The 20,242-nt window shown below is 44.6% G+C and overlaps 2 protein-coding genes across 2 annotated transcripts in view; both read left to right on the top strand.

Moving 5' to 3' along the window:
* Nucleotides 1–8,977, top strand: part of LOC120394430 (ABC transporter F family member 4-like) — a 120,974-nt gene extending 111,997 nt beyond the window's left edge. Inside the window, exons 29-31 of the mRNA XM_039518659.1 lie at nt 2,522–2,542; nt 2,743–3,128; nt 8,930–8,977. Of these exons, the coding sequence (XP_039374593.1) occupies nt 2,522–2,542; nt 2,743–3,128; nt 8,930–8,977 (455 nt within the window). The remainder of the gene's footprint in view (nt 1–2,521; nt 2,543–2,742; nt 3,129–8,929) is intronic.
* A 9,920-nt stretch (nt 8,978–18,897) lies between these two features.
* LOC120394432 (butyrophilin subfamily 1 member A1-like) overlaps nt 18,898–20,242 on the top strand; it is a 38,335-nt gene continuing 36,990 nt past the window's right edge. Inside the window, exon 1 of the mRNA XM_039518661.1 lies at nt 18,898–18,910. Coding sequence (XP_039374595.1) covers nt 18,901–18,910 — 10 coding nt within the window. The 5' untranslated portion in view covers nt 18,898–18,900. The remainder of the gene's footprint in view (nt 18,911–20,242) is intronic.

Below are 20,242 nucleotides of genomic sequence, written 5' to 3'. Positions count from 1 at the left end.
ATTTGTAGCCATGAAATGTGAATACTAAATATTAAAATTCAGTACCAATTGTGGGTCGAAACTGTTGCCATCTGATGGCAATTGGGTGGTCCATAGAGAGTGGAGTTCACAACTGGCCATGTTCATATATGTATCTATATATATACATTACATGTAAAGATAGTCAGTTACACATAGACTCACAAGAAAGTCCAAGGGCCAAATGAGCCATGGATTCTGTTCTCCCCTCAAACTTGTTGGAGGTGTCCCACAGGACAGGGCTAAGGTACTGTCATGGTGGGACTGTGAAAGGACAGCTGACATGTCTCATCATTTTTCCATTTCACTAGTTTCTCTGTAGGAAGTTAAACAGAAGCTACTAAGGTTAGACAATTTCAATCAGCAGATCCAGGTAACTCACATCCAAGAAATGTAAAAGAGCTTATTGAGAAGTTCATTGGACATATTTTTCAATAAGTTGGGGAAGTTCCAGGAGACTGGGAGAAAGCTAATGTTCCAATTTTTGAAAATGGTAAACAGGGTGACCCAGATAATTATAATTATAAGCTCACTTTCCGTGAATATTCTCCATTCTTCATTTAATACCAGTGCTCAGGAGAATGCAAACATATTTGCTGGAATAGTCACAGAAAATTCAACACAAGGGGTAGAGTTACAGTCACAGTGAACATATTTATGAACAAAAAAGAAGGTTGGAGAGTAGCTTTGTGTGGTATTTACCCAAATGCAGTCAGGATAACTAGGTTTCATTCCTGGCTCGGTCAGGGACATGCTGTGCTCCATAAGTTATTATCATTCTCTGCTAAGATAAAAACTAGAAAGTGTTTAGATTTTCATGATTATTTTATACCTTCTGATTTAGGAGATATTTTAATTAATACAGTTAACTAGATTTAGAGAATATACAGTTTTCAGTAAACATAGGGTGACCTGATGTCCCGATTTTATAAGACAGTCTCATAGACTCATAGACTTTAAGGCCAGAAGGGACTATTATGATCATCTAATCTGACTTCCTGCACAATGCAGGCCATGAAATCTCACCCACCCACTCCTATAACAAACCCCTAACCTATGTCTGAGCTACTGAAGTCCTCAAATCATGGTTTAAATACCTCAAGATGCAGAGAATCCTCCAGCAAGTGACCTGTGCCCCACGCTGCAGAGGAAGGCAAAAAACCTCCAGGGCCTCTGCCAATCTGCCCTGAAGGAAAATTCCTTCCCGACCCCAAATATGATGATCAGTTAAACCCTGAGCATGTGGGCAAGACTCTCCAGCCAGCACCCAGTCCTGATGTTTGGGTCTTTTTCTTATATAAACTTCTATTACTCCCTACCCCATACCAATTTTTCACATTTGCTAAATAAACAAGATGTACAAATTCAAATCTCTCTCTCTCTCTCTCTCTCTCCTTTAGAATCATTGAAGAAAAAAATAAGTAAGTTGACCTGGATATTGAAGCAATTTCAGCAAGATACAGAAGATTTATACCACATACATATATTTATTGTATTTTTCAAAATTGCATGTATCTTACTACCCTCAGAAAAAATTGGAAGCATTTTGGTTTTGAAACATCCTAATGACTGAACCTGCAAACAGATGTGTAGTCACACCCTTGCTGCTAACTGGAGCTCCACTGAATGAGATTCCACATACAAGGAAGGGTGTGTGGATTTGGAGCCTCTTGCAATAAATGAGCCAGTAGACTTTAGTGCTGAACTGCCCAACAGTTCAGCAAGGAGATACTGAAGGCTGCCATCCATTGTATGGTATAGCTAGTCCAGACACTCATCTGTTTCTCAGGACATATGTAGTGTCATAGTTATAGTGGTTCAATATTGCTGTGTTGCTCTTTTCATGTCTGTCCTCTCTAGGAAATATATTTCATCCATAACATACATTGCAGGAATCATACACCAATAACATTGTAATCTGAAATTTTAACAGAGAAAATGGAACAATTTCTGAATAATTACAAGTATATTAGTGATGATTACTGTAAATGAACTCATCCAGAACAAGTTCATCCCACCACCTATTAATTCCTCTTCCCCAGACAAATGCATGGGAGACTTTGCCCTGGGAAAGAGGTGATTTCTGAAGTCACTCAAAATCTACATTATTTTAAAGTTTCATAGTTCAAACCCAACACATTGATTTACACAGAGATGCTGTTTCTAAGATAGGGGACTGAAACTAATGGCAGGTCACATTTTCTCTCAAACATTGGAAACCTTCAGAATCTCATCTTAACACTGGCTTGGGCTCATTCCTACTAATTTAATCTATTTCCAGTTCAATTGCAATAGGAAATTCAGGAACTTTCATGTCTGAACAGGCAGCTGGCTAAACTGCTCCAGGCTCAGGCCACCATCCTTTCCCTGTACTTGATGATGAAGAGCAGGTTACATGCAGACATTGAATTCAACTGCCCCCAGGAATCCACAACAGAAATAATAGATCTGTGTCCAGTCTGAAAACTATGCACACAGTGAAATAACTGTTTTTATTTGGCAGGGAAAATTGAAAAGGAAAAAGGTAAGTTTTCTTTTATATTACTTAGTTAAACTCTGGGAACCAAATAGTGCCCTCATTTTCATCTGCACCATCCCAGAGACTTCAGCGGGATTCACAATTGAGTGCAGGACCGCGGCTCAGAGTTTACAGCTCTACTGGATTGTGCACTACACTCCATATTGTACCCTGGTCAGCCTCTTTGTGCTACATTTCATTGTTAGGTGGTGTTCTGCAGATCAAGGTGCTGTCCATTGGAGGGAGGGAGGAAGAGGAGAAGATGCTCATATATCAGTGCTGGGCCTTGGAGGGAAGAAGAGAAGAGCTCGTGAGTGGGCAGTATTTTTCTAAGATGGGAGGAGACAGGGAGATGCTGGACCAAGCCAGCATGTTCATGAAGGGAGAAGAGGGAGCAGCGCGAGCTTTGAGCACAGACACAGACAATCCAGGAACTTTTTATAGAGCATTGGGAACAACTTCGTGGTACATCTATGGGAGGAACCAACCAGGCACCATTCTCCTCTTGACTTACAAACTGCTTACAAACAAGAAAGAATTAGTAAAGAAAGTAGAAGTGGGTGACAACCCGGTCAACAGTGACCATGAGATGGTTGAGTTCAGGATCCTCACAAAAGGAAGGAAAGAGAGTAGCAAAATATGGACCCTGGACTTCAGAAAAGCAGACTTTGATTCCTTTGGGGAACTGATGGGCAGGACCCCCTGGGAGGCTAACAAGGGTAACAGGAAGGGTTTCTACAGGTATGTTAGCAACAAGAAAAAAGGTCAGGGCAAGTGTGGGACCCTGAATGATTGTGGGAAGCAACCTAGTGACAGATGATGTGGAAAAAGCTGAAGTACCCAATGCTTTTTTTGCCTTGGTCAGCTCCCACACAGCTGTCTTGGGCAACACAGTGTGGGGAGAAGGTGAGCAGCCCTCAGTGGTGAAAGAAGAATTTAAGGACTATTTAGAAAAGCTGGACATGCACAAGTCCATGGGTCCAGATCTAATGCATCCGAGGGTGCTGAGGGAGTTGACTGATCTGATTGCAGAGCCTTTAATCATTATCTTTGAAAGCTTGTGGTAATAGGGGGAGGTCCCGGACAATTGGAAAAAAGCAAATATAGTGCCCATCTTTAAAAAAAAGGAAGAAGGAGAACCGAAGGAACTACAGACAGGTCAGCCTCACCTAGGTCCCTGGAAAAAACATGGAGCATGTCCTCAAGGAAATCATTTTGAAGTGCTTGGAAGAGAGGAAGGTGATGAGGAACCGTCAACATGGATTCACCAAGGGCAACCTTATTGCATTCTTTGATGAAATAACTGGCTCTGTGGATATAGGGAAAGCAGTGGACGTGATTAATCTTGATTTTAGCAAATCTTTGGGTATGGTCTCCCACAATATTCTTGTCAGCAAGTTCAAAAGTATGGATTGGATTAATGAGTTTAAGGTGGATAGCAAACTGGATAGAGATTGTCAGGCTTAAAGGGTAGTGAGCCAAAAGAAATCTGATGACGTTCTACAAGGACAAGTGTAGAGTCCTGCACTTAGGAAGGAAGGATCCCATGCACTGCTACAGGCTGGGGACCGACTGGCTAAGTGGCAGTTCTGCATAAAAGGACCTGGGGATTACATTGGATGAGAAGCTGGATATGAGTCAGCAGTGTGCCTTTGTTGCCAAGAAGGCTAATGACATATTGGGCTGCATTAGTAGGAGCATTGCCATCAGATCGAGGGAAGTGATTATTTCCCTCTATTCAGCACTGGAGAGGCCACATCTGGAGTATTCCATCCAGTTTTGGGCCCCCCACTACAGAAAGGATGTGGACAAAATGGAGAGAGTCCGGTGGAGGGAAAAGAAAATGATTGGGGGCTGGGTCACATGACTTATGAGGAGAGGCTGAGAGAACTGGGCTTATTTAGTCTGCAGAAGAGAAGAGTGAGGAGGGATTTGATAGCAGCCTTCAACTACCTGAACGGCGGTTCCAAAGAGGATGGAGCTAGACTGTTCTCAGTGGTGGCAGATTACAGAACAAGGAGCAATGAGCTCAAGTTGCAGTGGGGGACGTCTAGGTTGGATATTAGGAAGCCCTATGTCACTAGTAGGGTGGTAAAACATTGGAATGGGTTACTTCGGGAGGTGGCGGAATATCTATCCTTAGAGGATTTTAAGGCTCGGCTTGACACACCCATGGCTGGGATGATTTAGTTGGTATAGGTCCTCATAGCATGCTGTGCACTCACTGCCATGGTTCCTCCTGCTGGTCAGTCCAGGAATTAGCTCATCCAGCCTCAGAGCACCTCCTGCTGGCCTGTGTCTCTCTAAAGGTACCTGCTTCCTGGTCTCCACCTCGCCACTGTATCAGGACCCGTATCCCTCCCAGCCCACAGTGCCCCTTCTCTGGTGTACTTTCTCGCAACAGTGTCCCCACACTCAGGGGTCCTCTTCAGCAAACCCTAATCCCTTAATCCCACCTCGCCTCAGTGGCCAACTGCCAGTCTTCATCTAGCCTGTTAGGGTTCCCTCCCCGCTTTGAACTCTGGGGTATAGCTGTGGGGACCCGTATGAACCCCCCCCCATTCTTATTTCTACCAGCTTAGGTCTAAAACTTTTCCAAAGCAAAAATGTCTTCCTTATCCTTGGTATCACTGCCACCACCAAGTGATTTAAATAAACATTTAGGGAGGGCCACTTGGATCCCTGTCTCCTGCAAAATATCCCCCCAAATCCCTACACCCTCTTTCCTGAGGAGGCTTGAGAATAATATCCTAACCAATTGGTTACAAAGTGAGCACAGATCAAAATGCTTGGGTCTTTAGGACACTGACAAATAATTAAGTTTTTAAAAGAAGTTTATTTAAAAAAAAAGATAAAAGAATTACCACTGTAAAATCAGGATGGAAGATAACTTACATGGTAACACAAATATTTAAAACACAGAGGATTTTTTCTATAGGCAAAACTTTAAAGTTACAAAAACAGGGATAAACCTCCCTTTTAGCACAGGGAAAATTTACAAGCTAAAACAAAAGATAATTGAATGCATTTTTAGCTATTGCTTACTATTTCTGTACTATCAGATACTTAGTTTAGATGTGGCTTAGGGAGATGTATTTTCCCTGCCTGGTTCCCCACTGACCAGGAGAGAACAAAGAAACACAAAACAAAAACCTTCCCCACACATTTGAAAGTATTTTCTTCCCTTATTGGTCCTTTTGGTCAGGTGCCAACTAGGTTATTTGAGCTGCTTAACCCTTTACAGGTAAAGGAGAGATTTTATGCTACCCTTAGCTGTATGTTTATGTCATGCCCCCCACATCACAGATGGTGCTGGACAGCCTGCTCCACACTGTCTGTGATTTCTTTCTGGAGTTTTAGGAGAAAACAGAATTAATAAGACACATGCACGTTTAGATATACTTCTGATGATATAAAACCTAACAATATTTTTTACATTTTAAGGATGATTTTAACCAGTTGATTTTGGGAAACTTTTACGGGAGAGGCATTATCCACTCTATTAGAAGCTTTTGAAATGTGTTGTATTTCAAAATCAAAATTTTGGAGAGCTGAACTCCACCAAAGAAGTTTTTCGTTATTTTTCTTGACGGTATGAAGCCACTTCAGCGCAGCATGCTCGGTTTGCAGGTGGAAAGACCATCCCCAAATGTAGAATCATAGAATATCAGGATTGGAAGGGACCTCAGGAGGTCATCTAGTCCAACCCCCTGCTCAAAGCAGGACCAATCCCCAGCTAAATCATCCCAGCCAGGGCTTTGTCAAGCCTGACCTTAAAAACCTCTAAGGAAGGAGATTCCACCACCTCCCTAGGTAACCCATTCCAGTGTTTCACCACTCTCTGAGTGAAAAAGTTTTTCCTAATATCCAACCTAAACCTCTCCCAATGCAACTTGAGCCCATTACTCATTGTTCTGTCTACTAGTACTACTGAGAACACTTGTAGTCCCATACAAATGTATGGGCGTAGCTTTTCCAAAGCGTACACAATGGCATAACATTCCTTTTTGCTGATTGACCAGTGGCCTTCCCTCTTAGACAGTTTTTTTGCTGCAAAACACAACAGGATGGAATTTTTAATTTGGTCCGTTTTGCATTAAAACTGCTTCCACACCACGCTCGGATGCATCTGTAGTTACTAGGAAAGATTTGTCAAAGTCTGGGGCCCTCAGCACAGGGTCAGATATGAGTGTTGCTTTAAGCTAGTTAAAGGCCTTCTGACACTTTTTAGTCCACTGAACTGAATTTGGCTGGGTTTTTTTTTGGGGGGGGGCGTTAGGTTTGTTAGTGGGGCAGCGATTTGGCTGTAGTGCGGTACAAATCACCTGTAATATCTGGCCAACCCTAAGGAAGATTGGACCTGTTTCTTTGACTTTGGGACAGGCCACTTTTGGATAGCATTTACTTTGGCCTGTAGGGGATTGATAGTTTCTTGACCCACCTGGTGTTCAAGGTAAGTTACTCTGTTTAGGCCTATTTGACACTTTTTAGCTTTAACAGTTAGTCCTGCCTCCCTTATGCCTTTGAAGACTTTTTGCAGATGCTCCAGGTGTTCTACCCATGAATCAGAAAAGATGGCCACATCATCAAGCTAGGCTACTGCAGATTTTCCCAATTCCGCTGGGAGACTATCTACAAGTTTTTGGAAAGTGGCGGGTGCATTTTGCAGCCTGAAAGGGAGTGCATTAAATGTATACATACCTACATGGGTGATGAAGGCTGACCTTTTCTTGGCGGATTTATCCAGTAGTACATGCCAGTACCCATTGGTTAAGTATAAGGTAGAGATGAACTGGGCATGTCCCAGTTTCTCCAATAGCTTTGGATAGTGGCATTGAATAGTTCTCTGAGTGAGTTACAGCATTTAGCTTATAGTAGTCCACACAAAAGCGTATCTCCCCATTTGGCTTAGGAACTAGAACCACTGGAGATGCCCATGCACTGTTAGAGGGGCAGATTACACCCATTTGTAGCATGTCCTGGATCTCCTGTTCATAGCAGTTTTGGCTTGAGGAGACACCCGGAGCACCTTCAAGATCATGACCTGGTCGCCTACTTTGAAGGAACGCTCTCTGACATGTTTATTATACCAGGCTTTTTGCTCTTTCAGAGCATCTTTTAAGTTTTCTCTAGCAAGGAATAAAGAGTTTTGTAGGGTGTTTTGTAGGTTGCTTACAAAGTCTAGAATGTTAGTTCCTGGAGAAGGCGTAAACCCCTCCCATTGCTGCTTCACCAACTGTAATGGCCCCGTAACCTCGTGGCCATACACAAATTCAAATGGTGAAAACCCTAAAGCGGGATGTGGTACAGACCTGTAGGCAAAAAGCAACTGCTGCAACACTAGGTCCCAATCATTGGAGTGTTCATTTACGAATGTACGTATCATGGCCCCCAAAGTTCCATTAAACTTCTCCACCAAGCCATTTGTTTGGTGGCGGTAAGGGGTGGCAAATAAGTGGATCACCCTATGAGCTTCTGTAACCGGGTGGACTCACCCCTGCGGCGCCTCCTGCTGGTTGCTCTCTGAAGTTTAGGCCAGTCCAGCCCTGGAGCACCCTCTGCAGGCTGGTGATCCACCTGTTCGTAGGCCCCCGTGTCCCTCCCTGGACCCGGTGCCCCTTTACATGGGGTGCTGCCCCCTAGCAGTAACCCCTTTCTCTCTGGGTCTCCCCTTTCTCTCTCAGGGAACCCCCACCCTCTATCCCTACTTTGCCTCAGTATTTGGCTACTGCCAGTCATTGTCTAGCCCCATGCTCTGGGACAGACTGCAGTCTCAGCCTACTCATCACAGGCAAAGTTGGGTTTGGACCTGCTGCCTTGGCCTACCCCTAGGTTGCCCTCTGCAACCCACAGTACCTATTGGCCCACTGCTAGGCTACAGCCTGGGGCTCTCTAGGCTGGAGCTCCCTGGCTCCTCAGCCTTCCCCAGCCCTGCTGCACTCAGGTATCTAGTCTCAAGCTCCTAAGCAGCCAGGCCCATCTCTCTCTATAGCCAGAGAGAGACTGTCTGGGCTCCTGGCTTCCCTGCCTTTTATAAGGCCCTGCTCCTCAGTTTGGGGCGTGGCCCCCAGCTGCAGCCACTTCCCTAATCAGCTCAGCTTGAAAGCAGCAGCTCTCAAGCCCTGCCAAGCTGTTTCTAACCCCTTAAAACCCCGGAGCAGGGTCCACCCTGCTACAGCTTCCCACAGGCTTTTCACGGTCTCTGCCAGGAAATTAGTTCCCAAATCTGTAAGGATGTCAGAGGGCCAACCTACCCTGGCAAAAATGTCTGCTAAGGCCTGGCACACACTTTTAGCCCTGGTGTTGCTTAGAGCTACTGCTTCCAGCCATCGGGTGGCAAAACCATGAAAGTCAGTATGTACTGCTTTCCTCTGGGTGTCTTTTTTGTAAAAGGACCCAGAATATCTACAGCTACTTTCTGAAATGGAACCTCAGTTATGAGGAGTGGCTGGAGAGGGGCTTTGACCTGGGTCTTAGATTTTTCCCACTCTTTGGCACACCTCACAAGACCGGACATAGGTAGAAACATCTTTGCCCATTCCCTCCCAGTGGACTGACTTCCCCAAACGGTTTTTGGTTCTGTTCACCCCAGCATGGCCACTAGGATGATCGTGGGCTTAGCTCAAGAGCTTTACCCAATACTTAGTTGGAACTACCCACTGTCTTTGAGGAGGCCAGTCTTCCTGGTGTCCACCAGAAAGGGTCTCCTTGTTTAAATATCCTTTTTCTATGACAAACCGAGATTGGTTAGAAGAGCTGAGAGGCGGTTGGTTTCTCCTTGCTGCCATCCAACGTCCCTGGAGGCTTTTACATGCTTCCTGCTAGCCTGGAACTGTTTCCTTGATGATAGAGACATCAGTTTCTCATTGGATTGTGGACTTGGGCTTGGTCCCTCTGGAAGTGATGTAGGTGATGGGGCTGTTTCTGTTTACTGTGAACCACCCTCCGCTGCTTCACTATATTGTATTTCAGGCTCCTGCTGAGTCTCTTGCGTAGGTTTATCTGCTGATTCCAGTGCAGGCTCGCTGGTGCCCCCTGGTGTTGGAGTTGTAGATGGGGTTGCAAGCGCTAGAATCGGTGCTGGCAATGGTTCTGGTGCTGGTTGCTCCACCAGTTCCAGTTCTGGGACTGACTCTGTTTGGGTCTCTGCGACTGGATCCACTACTGCTGTCACAGACATTGGCATGGGATCCAGTTCCACCACCTCAGTCTGGGTCTTTGGTAACATAGACTGGGCCCTTGTAGAAGGCTCAGGAATGGAGCTAGGTGTGAAGATTTTCTTAGCCTGGCTGCGGGTGACTATTCTCACCCTCTTGCCTAGCTTCACATGCTTGGCCAAGTCTTTCCCCAGTAGCATGGGAATGGGATAATCATCATAGACTGCAAAAGTCCACATTCCCGACTAGCCCTTGTACTGGACAGGCAACTTGGCTGTAGGCAAGTTTAGAGAGTTTGACATGAAGGGTTGAATTGTCACCCGAGCCTCTGGGTTGATGAATTTGGGGTCCAGTAAGGATTGGTGGATAGCTGACACTTGTACTTCAGTGTCCCTTCATGTGATAACCTTTCCACCCACACTCATGGTTTCCCTTCGCTCTGAGGCAGGGCTGGCTCCAGGCCCCAGCACGCCAAGCGTGTGCTTGAGGCGGCATGCCGTGGAGGGCGCTCTGCCAGTCGCCGGAAGGGCGGTAGGCGGCTCCGGTGGATCTCCCGCAGGTGGCGAAATTGCTAGAGCCGCCCCTGCTTTGAAGGTATTTGGGAGGCATCTGGGCCGGAGGACCTTTGGTGTGATTTTGGTGTAATGAACTGCAATCTGCTGGGGTTCTTGGGGCAGTTGGCCTTTACATGCCCCTGCTCATTACATTTAAAGCATCATCCAGCTGACTGGTCCCTGGTGTGAAGTGGGTTGCTGGAGACTGGTGTAGTGGGACGATAAGGGGTTTGGGGTTTTCCTTGGGATGTAGGTAGGGCCTTGTGCAGCCCCCGATGGTAGGGTTTTGTTTCAGATTGCCCCTTCTGATATTCGCTCCAACTGCTACTAGTTTTTTTTTCTTTTTTGCCGCATCCACACATTTGGTTCCAATCTCCCCTGCCTTGATTACAGTTTTGGGCTTTCCATCTAGGATGTACCTTTTTATTTCCTCAAGAACACCCTCTAAGAACGGCTCCATTTGCATTAGGAAGGACAGATCTTCCAGAGATTTAACACTTGCTCCTGATATCCAGGCATCCCAATTTTTTACAATATGGTAGGCGTGTTGGGAAAATATCACATCTGGTTTCCACCTTAGGGCTCTGAACTGCCGACGGGCATCTCGGGTGTTAGCCCTGTTCTACTTCAGCCTTGTTTTTAAAAAGTTCATAGCTGTTCATGTGTTTCTTAGGCATTTTAGCTGCCACCTCTGCTAAGGATCCACTGAGCTGCGGCCTCAGCTCCACCATATACTGGTCTTTAGAGATGCTGTATTCATGGCAGGCTCCTTCGAAATTTTCTAAGAAGACCTTTGTATCATTGCCTACCTTGTATGTGGGGAATTTTTTGGAATGGGGAGCGGCACTGGGAGAAGGATTGTTAGAGTTATTTGGTAGACCCAGCTTAGCCCTTTCCAGATCTAAGTGCTTCAGCTTTAACTCCATATCCAAGTGTTTTGCCTCTGCCTCCAAGTGTTTTGCCTGTTTCTTCTCTTCTGCATCCAGCTCCAAAAGCTTTAAGGCCATCTGACTTCCATATTCTTTTTGTCTCTCTTCAGTTTCAAATCTGGTTAATTCCAGTTTTTTCTGGACGTCATTTTCTGTCATCCTAGTCTTTCTGTACTTAGCCTAGCTTAACCCGAGAGTAGAAAGAAAGACAAAAAAAAAACCAAACCAAAACAAAAAAAAACAGCTTGTGAATTCCCTTGCAGGACTTAACTACTCTGCTCTGAGGCAGAGAAAAAAACCTTCCAGCTGCTCTCAGCTTAAACAAAAAAAAAGACCTTTTAAAATAAAATCTCCCTGGCTTTCAAGCAGCCAAAAGAAAAAATGATTTTAAACTCCTCAGGTCTCTGCTTCTGGTTCCAGATGATTCCACCGCGCTGCCACCATGTCAGGGTTCCCTCCCAACTCTGAACTCTGGGGTACAGCGGTGGGGATCCACATGAAAAAACACCCTAAGCTTATTTCTACCAGCTTAGGTTAAAAACTTCCCCAAGGCACAAATTCCTTCCTTGCCCTTGGTATCACTGCCACCACCAAGTGATTTAAACAAACATTCAGGGAGGGCCACTTGGAGCCCTACCTCCCCCAAAATATACCCCTGAACCCCTACACCCCCTTTCCTGGGAATGCTTCAGAATAATATCCTAACCAAATGGTTACAAAGTGAACACAGATCAAACCCCTTTGGTCTTTAGGACACAGAAAAACAATTAGGTTTTTAAAAGAAAAAAAAGATAAAAGAATCACCTCTGTAAAATCTGGATGGAAGATAAATTACACGGTAACAAAAAGATTCAAAATACAGAGGATTTCCTCTCTAGGCAAAACTTCAAAGTTACAAAAACAGGGATAAGCCTCCCTCTTAGCACAGGGAAAATTCACAAGCTAAAACAAAAGATAATCTAATGTATTTTCTTGCTATTACTTACTATTTCTGTACTATTAGATGCTTAGTTTAGATATGGATTAGGGAGATGTATTTTCCCTGCCCTCTTTTCTTCACTGACCCAGAGAGAACAAAGGAACACAAAACAAAAACCTTTCCCCACACATTTGAAAGTATTTTCTTCCCTTATTGGTCCTTTTGGTCAGGTTCCAACAAGATTATTTGAGCTTCTGAAGCCTTTATAGATAAAGGAGGGGTTAACCCTTACAGGTAAAGGAGGGATTTTATGCTACCCTTAGCTGTATGTTTTGGGGTACGTCTACACTACGGGATTATTCCGATTTTACATAAACCGGTTTAGTAAAACAGATTGTATAAAATCGAGTGCACGCGGCCACACTAAGCACATTAATTTGGTGGTGTGCGTCCACGGTCTGAGGCTAGCATCGATTTCTGGAGCGTTGCACTGTAGGTAGCTATTCCATAGCTATCCCATAGTTCCTGCAGTCTCCCCCGCCCCTTGGAATTCTGGGTTGAGATCCCAGTGCATGATGGGGCAAAAATCATTGTCGCGGGTGGTTCTGGGTAAATGTCGTCAGTCACTCCTTCCTCTGGGAAAGCAACGGCAGAGAATCATTTCACGCCCTTTTCTCTGGATTGCCCTGGCAGACGCCATTAGCATGGCAACCACAGAGCCTGTTTTGCCTTTTGTCACTGTCACCGTATGTGTACTAGATGCCGCTGACAGAGGCGATTCAGCAGCGCTACACAGCAGCATTCATTTGCTTTTGCATGATAGCAGAGATGGTTATCAGCTGTTCTGTACCATCTACCATGTCATTGTAAATTGGCAATAAGATGATGGTTACCAGTCCTTCTGTGCTGTACCATCTGCTGCTGTCATAGGTGCGCCTGGCTGAGATCGGCCGGGGGCGCAAAAGACAAAAATGGGAATGATTCCCTGAGTCAATCCCTCCTTTATGGTATCTAAAAATAGAATCAGTCCTGCCTAGAATATGGGGCAAGTGTACTAGAGAACCAGAGAGCACAGCCGCTCCGTGTCAGATCCCGCAGAAATGATGAGCTGTATGCCATTCACAGGGGGTGCCCCTGCAACAACCTCACCTGTTGATTCCCTCCTCCCCCAGCCTTCCTGGGCTACCGTTGCAGTGTCCCCCCATTTGTGTGCTGAAGTAATAAAAAATGCAGGAATAAGAAACAGTGACTTGTTAGTGAAATAAAATGAGGGGAAGGCAGCCTCCAGCTGCTATGATAGTCCAGACAGGACATTAAGCAGTGTGGGGGAGAGGAGCCCAGCATCCCGCTGCTATGATAGTCCAGGCAGAACAGAATCTTTTCTTTACACATGAAGGGCGGGGGTTGATGGAGCTCAGCCCCCTGTTGCTATGATGAAGACGGTTACCAGCCATTCTGTACCATCTACTGGGAAGTAGTAGCACTCATGGGCTGATGATGAGGACGGATACCAGTCCTTCTGCACTATACCATCTGCCACAAGGCTGATAGTGACGACAGATATCAGCCATATTGTACCATCAGCCACCAAGGAGGGGGGGGGCGAGGATGCTACAGTTCAGTGCCGCAGCATCGCGTCTACCAGCAGCATTCAGTAGACATAGGGTGACATTTAAAAGAGTCAAGAGATGATTTTTTTCCCTTTTCCTTCTGGGGGTGTGTGTGGGGGGGTAAATTGACGAGCTATGCCCTGAACCACCGCGGACAAGGTGTTTGACCCTACAGGCATTGGGAGCTCAGCCAAGAATGCAAATGCTTTTCGGAGACTGCAGGAACTGTGGGATAGCTTGAGTCCTCAGTCCCCCCTCCCTCCCTCCATGAGCGTCCATTTGATTCTTTGGCTTTCCATTACGCTTATCACGCAGCAGTGTGCTGAGTCCCTGCTGTGCCCTCTGTCTGGAGATTTTTTTTAAATGCTTTGGAATTTCGTCATCTGTAACGGAGCTCTGATAGAACAGATTTGTCTGCCCATACAGCGATCACATCTGTACGGTCCATGCTGGAGCTCTTTTTGGATTTGGGACTGCATCACCACCCGTGCAGATCAGAGCTCCACGCTGGGCAAGCAGGAAATGATATTCAAAAGTTCGCGGGGCTTTTCCTGTCTACCTGACCACTGCATCCGAGTTCTGATTGCTGTCCAGAGCGGTCAGTGGTGCACTGTGGGATACCGCCCGGAGGCCAATACCGTCAATTTGCAGCCACACTAACCCTAATCCGATATGGTAATACTGATATTAGCGCTACTCCTCTCGTTGGGGAGGAGTACAGAAACTGGTTTAAAGAGCCCTTTATATCGATATAAAGGGCCTCTTAGTGTGGACGGGTGTGACGTTAAATCGGTTTAACACTCCTAAAACCGGTTTAAATGCGTAGTGTAGACCAGGCCTATGACATAGCTCCTTCCCTCAGGTACAAACTGCACTCTGAAGTGGCCACTCATCATCCTCCCTGAGCATGTGTGTGCACATGCTGGCTCTCACCAGGCTTGTTTATACTGCAGCTTGATCCCAACACCCCCTCGGTCCCAGATTTTTCCCCAGAAATGTATGTTCTGTACTGCCCAGCCCTCTCCTGAACAGTACAAATATATAAAGTCCATTATTCCAGAAAGGGAATAATATGCCAGGTTGTTACTTTAAAATAGAGTTACCCAGAGACTTCAGTTTAAATACACTAGATTAGACAAAACTGTTGCTCAAGTTTATTAATTACAAAGGAATAGATTTTAAATGAGTACAAGTAATGAGGCATAACATTAGGAAATAGTTACAAGAAAAATAAAGATAAAACACTTACTTGCGCCTAATTTAGCAAATTATATTCATTTAAGGGAAAATTCTCTCCACATATTTCCATCAAGGTTACTGACCAAATTCTTCAGATCAGGAGCTCCCTGAGTCCAATGTTTGTTTTCCTTTGTCTTCTTAAGTTCAATGCCAGCGACAGATAAGGGCAGCGGTGGAGTGTCTTGCGGTGTTCGCGCCTTCTTTTTTTTAGTTTCAGTCCCACTCTTGAAAAGCATTTTCAACTGGGAACTAGCAGACAAAGATTTTATGGGGAAGGATGTTCCTGGATTTTTTGCCCAGCCTGTTTGAGCTTCCTTTTTTCTCATTTCTGCTTGATGACTCTATTTACTGCTTAAATGAACATTAAGGGAAGCACGCATTCCTGTGTTTACAACAGACCTGTTTGCTGACTTCAGCTTGGGCAGGGCTGTGGGGTGTGGAATTTGTGTTAATAACATCATACAGGGGAATCTTATAACCCTATGTAAAATATTGCCACTCATATTTGCTCAGGAAAATATTGACCATCAGATTATGTGTTTTTTTTTCAAATGATACCTTACAAGGCCTGACTTTTATTATTACCATAGTGCGTAGGGTGTGAATATAGGGGTGTATTCCATCACAGTAAAGTGTAAGGGGTGCATGCAGCACCCATTTGTCATCTGCTCTATAGTTTGTGCACCCTGAAAACAGTGAGCAAAGCAGTAAGGAACACGCCCCCTCTCTCATGCATGCACACACTGACACGTTTGAAAGAGACAAGTTCTCGGATCAGGGAAAGGGAAGGAGAGTCTGCACTGCTGCTGGGGGTCAAAGAAGCTGAGGTGCGGATGGGGAAAGGGCAGTGGCTCATATATCAGGGTTTCAGGCAGGAGTTCACGAGGTGGTTGGTAGGACACAGGGACAATAGTGTCCAGAGGCAGCAGGTACAACATGGAAAGGAAGTAGCAGGAAAGGGAGGCCAAGGATCAAAGAAAGAAGCTCCCTCATGCCATATCAAAATCTATGAACTTCAGAGTCTCTGAGACTGCGATATCTTTCCTCAGTCAGACACAGGCCATACAAAGCTGCAGACTTGCCTTGAAGCCATGCAGCACAACTGAAGAGCTGGACTGGGAACACCAGAGACCAACACAGATTTGCTATGCTCTGTCCCTGACATTCAAAGACTCCGCATCTGTGTCACAGGGGCCTTTCAAAGGACTGTCGGGGCACTAAAAACCTGAGGCATCCCACTGTCTGCATGAGCCTAAGGAACTTCTGAAACTGCTATGATCTGCAGGGTCCCACTGGACCTTGACCTCTGTGCTGACTGCTCCATCATCTGCCCCAAATACTCAATATAAACATATGAATCTATGGAGAGTGAGAGAGAGACAACCTCATTTAAGGCCTCAGAATTTAGATCAAGAACTGAATAAGTCCTGCACTCCTCTCCAATACTTAGCATGTGTCTCCTCAGGGCAAGTGAAAGCACATTGATGGGTCTGTGAGAGGGCAGCTCACATGGTCCCTACCCATGCTGCACATTTTGTGTGGATCAAAGAATGATTATTCCAACTCCATGGGTGTCAGCCTGGCACCCTCACGAGAAGGAAATTTACAGAGTGAAATCTCAAATGTTGCTGCATTACTGTGACTCTATTTCTGGACAGGGGCTGTAGGCCGAGACAGGCAGTTAGTAATGGGGAGGGATGAGGGAACTTGACTGGCAGTGGGTCAAGCAGAATGATTTCTCACTCTGGGAAACTAAGCCATTATCTTAATTTGGACACTAAAATCAGTTCCTATTTTTAAAAAAAATATATATATTTTTCTTTTTCAGATGCATTGCTGGTTCAAATAGGTAAGTCTGCACCGATTTCTCACTCTGGGAAATGATTTTCTTAACTTGAGCAATTGTCTCAACTTGTACATTAAAATACATTCTTCTGTTGAAAAGTTCACATTTGTCTTTCTCAGATAAAATACTGGGCCAAATGGGAAAATCCTCACCGTTTTTTGTCTCTTCCAATCCCACCAAATAACACCCTGGAAGTGATACCATATTTAATTTCTAATACTCCCTTTGTAGTAACTATGTAAAGTGCACATTGTATAACCTATGCTGGCTGTATGTCATGCTGACAGGAGGCTTGGAACAGCCCAGCTTCTATACACCCCTTCAGTCTGTGCCATGTGACCAGGAACTCTCAGTAGTGTTAGTGCTTGGGGGTATGTAGAGCATCCGCAGCTGCTGGAGGAGCAGAGCTGGTCAGAGGAGTTGGTAAAAAGTGGAGCTGGGGAGTGCAGAAAAGATGCGTGGAGGATGGGCAGAGTTGCAGTGGGTGGTATAGCTGTGTGGCTGGGAAGCACAAAATGCACTGACGTGAGGCTGGGAGGGAGCACAGAATTAATTATTTTGAGTTTTGGGAGAAGCTGGAAGCTCTACACCGTAAAGGTGCACCTTACACCAATGTGTGAAATCTGATCTCAACTGGATATTCTGGCAAATGCTCCTGGAGCAGGGCACAAAATCTCACAATAAATGTATGAGAGTTAACAACACTGATTATCACCCACATGGATGATGGCGTTGGGAGTCCAGAAAGCATAAGAGAGGCCAAAAAATGTTGTTGTTGTTGTTGCTTTTTAATCCTGTGAGGATTTATTTTGGGGGCGGGGTAGGGGATTATTTGTGATTTTTTTAACCTTTTGGGTTGTCAATGCCATATTACTTTGATATGCCTTTGTTATTACGTATAGTTATAGGGTTGTGTCCCTTTAAATTCTCGGTGAGCCCTCTGGTGGTTCTCAGTATGTTCTATAATTTTGAAGAAACCACAAACCACTCAGGGCAGCAGTATGTAGGCATCTAGGCATTGTTTGCATGTTTATATTTCATAAATCGAGTTATTTGAGTCCCAACTGTGCCATGTGGTTTCTTTATACTGCAATTGTTATGCGAAGAGCAAGAGACACAATAAATGGAAATGATGCTGGGCTCCTAATCCAGGAACACAGTGAAATAGAGAGTGACTGGAGAGGCCTAGTGAAAGTGGAACTAAAAGGAAACTGGACCCACTGGAGATGAAACTGCTCAGTTGGGAAAAAATGATTAAAACTGCCTGGCTGTTTTGAGAAAATGCAATTGTTTGCAGGCTCATTGATGAGAAAAAGGTGATGGTTGTACTGAGTTTCATGGGGGCTTAAATTTATAACCTGCTGCCTCCCCTAAGAGCTCATATTAAACCCACAGACAAAATATCTGCTGCATAGAGATCTGTGAATCATGGTCAATCCAATTGTCAGTTCCAGCTAAAGAATTAATTATTATAAGAGGATAGATTTACAGGCAAGAACATGCTGTTCTCACTTTGCAGTATTTACCCAGCTCCAGTGAAGTGACAAGGAAACGATTCATGACTCCAACATACTTTTTGTATGACCACAGTCAAGTTTCTTCTGCTGTCTGTGCCTCGGTTTACACTTCTTTAAAATGAAAATACAATTTTTTACTCACCTTTATAAAACACTATGACACCTACTGCTGGAAGAGCCCTATTCACTGACCAAAACCTTTGTGAATGCAGACAATGTCTCCTGCCATTCCATTCCATAGTCATGTGCAAATTATACTTAAATGTCTGAAAACTATGAAGTACAGTTAAGGTACAGAAGCATCATCGACATCATATATGTATTTTAGAGCACTTTGGGAAAATCACCTTTTTTTAAAAAATGAGCTTATCTCTACCCTTAACCATTTTAGAACCAGTGTGCCTCCACAATAAGAGTGTATGATGACAATGTTTTAATATTATCAAGTAAAAATCTCCAATGTTTTGATCTTCTGTATCTTATCATTTAGGACAATTTGTAGTTGACAAAATCAGGTTACATTTTATTATGACAGTTTGGATAAAGCAAAGTGCTGACACTTTGATGTGTTTCTTTTTTCAGGATTTGAGAAGATGGAAATTAGTAAGTCTGCGTGGATTTTTCAGCAGTTTAACTCAGAGAAGTTCAACAGGATATACATATATTCATTATCTTTTTTTAAAAATCTTTACATCATCCTGTCCACATAAATCAGTTTAGGTTTGATACAGCTTAGAGTCTGATCCCATTAACAGAACCACATATGCCTAAATCCAACATAGTCCCTGTTGTGTATTTGGTTGTCATGGTTTTTGTTGCTATGGCAACTGAGTTAGATTATTATGGGTTAGCTCAGCCAGCTTCAGCCGGCCGAGTGAGCTCTTTGTGTCTGTAAATAAAATGGTGGTTTGTTAGCTGTCAGCTCTCTGGCCTCAAGCGATTTCTTCCTAAACCGGCTGCCCCCACGGATATAACAAGTGGCGAAGAGGGTGAGACTCCGGTGCTGCTCCAGTAACAGAAGGAAGTAGAAGTCAAGGTAAAGAACAAACAAACAAAAAAGCTGCTTGTTTGCACTGATTGTGAAAGTGAAACTAAAATCATGGCTACTCTGACCAGGCCTCTGGAACCTTTTGATGAGAATATAGAGCAGTGGCATGTGTATACTGAGCGTTTTGAGCTTTTTTTAATTGCAAATGACATTACAGAAGCGAAGAAGGTGCCAATATTCTTAAGTGTTGTAGGGGCTAAAACCTACTCCCTGCTACGCAGCTTACTACACCCTGTTAAGCCAGCAGCTAAATCTTACAGTGACATTGTGGAAATCCTGGGGTCCCATTTTTCCCCAAAACCACTGGTAATTGCTGAAAGATATAGGTTCCACAAAAGAGACCAAAAGGAAGATGAAACAGTTGTACAATTTGTAGCCATTCTAAAAAAGCTAGCAGAACACTGTGAATTTAAAGAAATGTTAAATGATGCCCTGCGTGACAGGTTAGTGTGTGGCCTGTATAGTGAAGCTATACAGAAGCGCCTACTGACAGAGGCTCAGCTTACCTTACAGAAGGCTGTTGATATTGCTGTCTCCATGGAACTGGCTACAAGGGAGGCACAATACATCGGTGCACCCCCTAGGGTGCAAAAAGTGTCACAAGAACCGACCCACAAAACTGTGCAGAGTCAAGAATGTTACCGCTGTGGTAAGCCAGGACACCAGGCATCAGAATGCTGGTGTAAGGACCTGGTGTGTCGACACTGTGGCAAAAAGGGACACATTGAGTGTGCCTGTAAACAAAAGAAAAAGAGGCCTGTGGTCTGGCCGACAAAAAGAGGAACCTTGCATACTCTAGAGCAGACCCAGGATGATCAAGGAGACACCTCATCACAAGAGGAAGTGCCACTGCATGTTTTGTCTTTGGCAGCGGGCTCACATGACTA

The sequence above is a fragment of the Mauremys reevesii genome, unplaced genomic scaffold (assembly GCF_016161935.1).
Source record: "Mauremys reevesii isolate NIE-2019 unplaced genomic scaffold, ASM1616193v1 Contig59, whole genome shotgun sequence".
NCBI classification, from domain to species: domain Eukaryota; kingdom Metazoa; phylum Chordata; order Testudines; family Geoemydidae; genus Mauremys; species Mauremys reevesii.
Note: the sequence above shows the minus strand (reverse complement) of the source record. Positions and strands in the feature narration are given on the sequence as shown.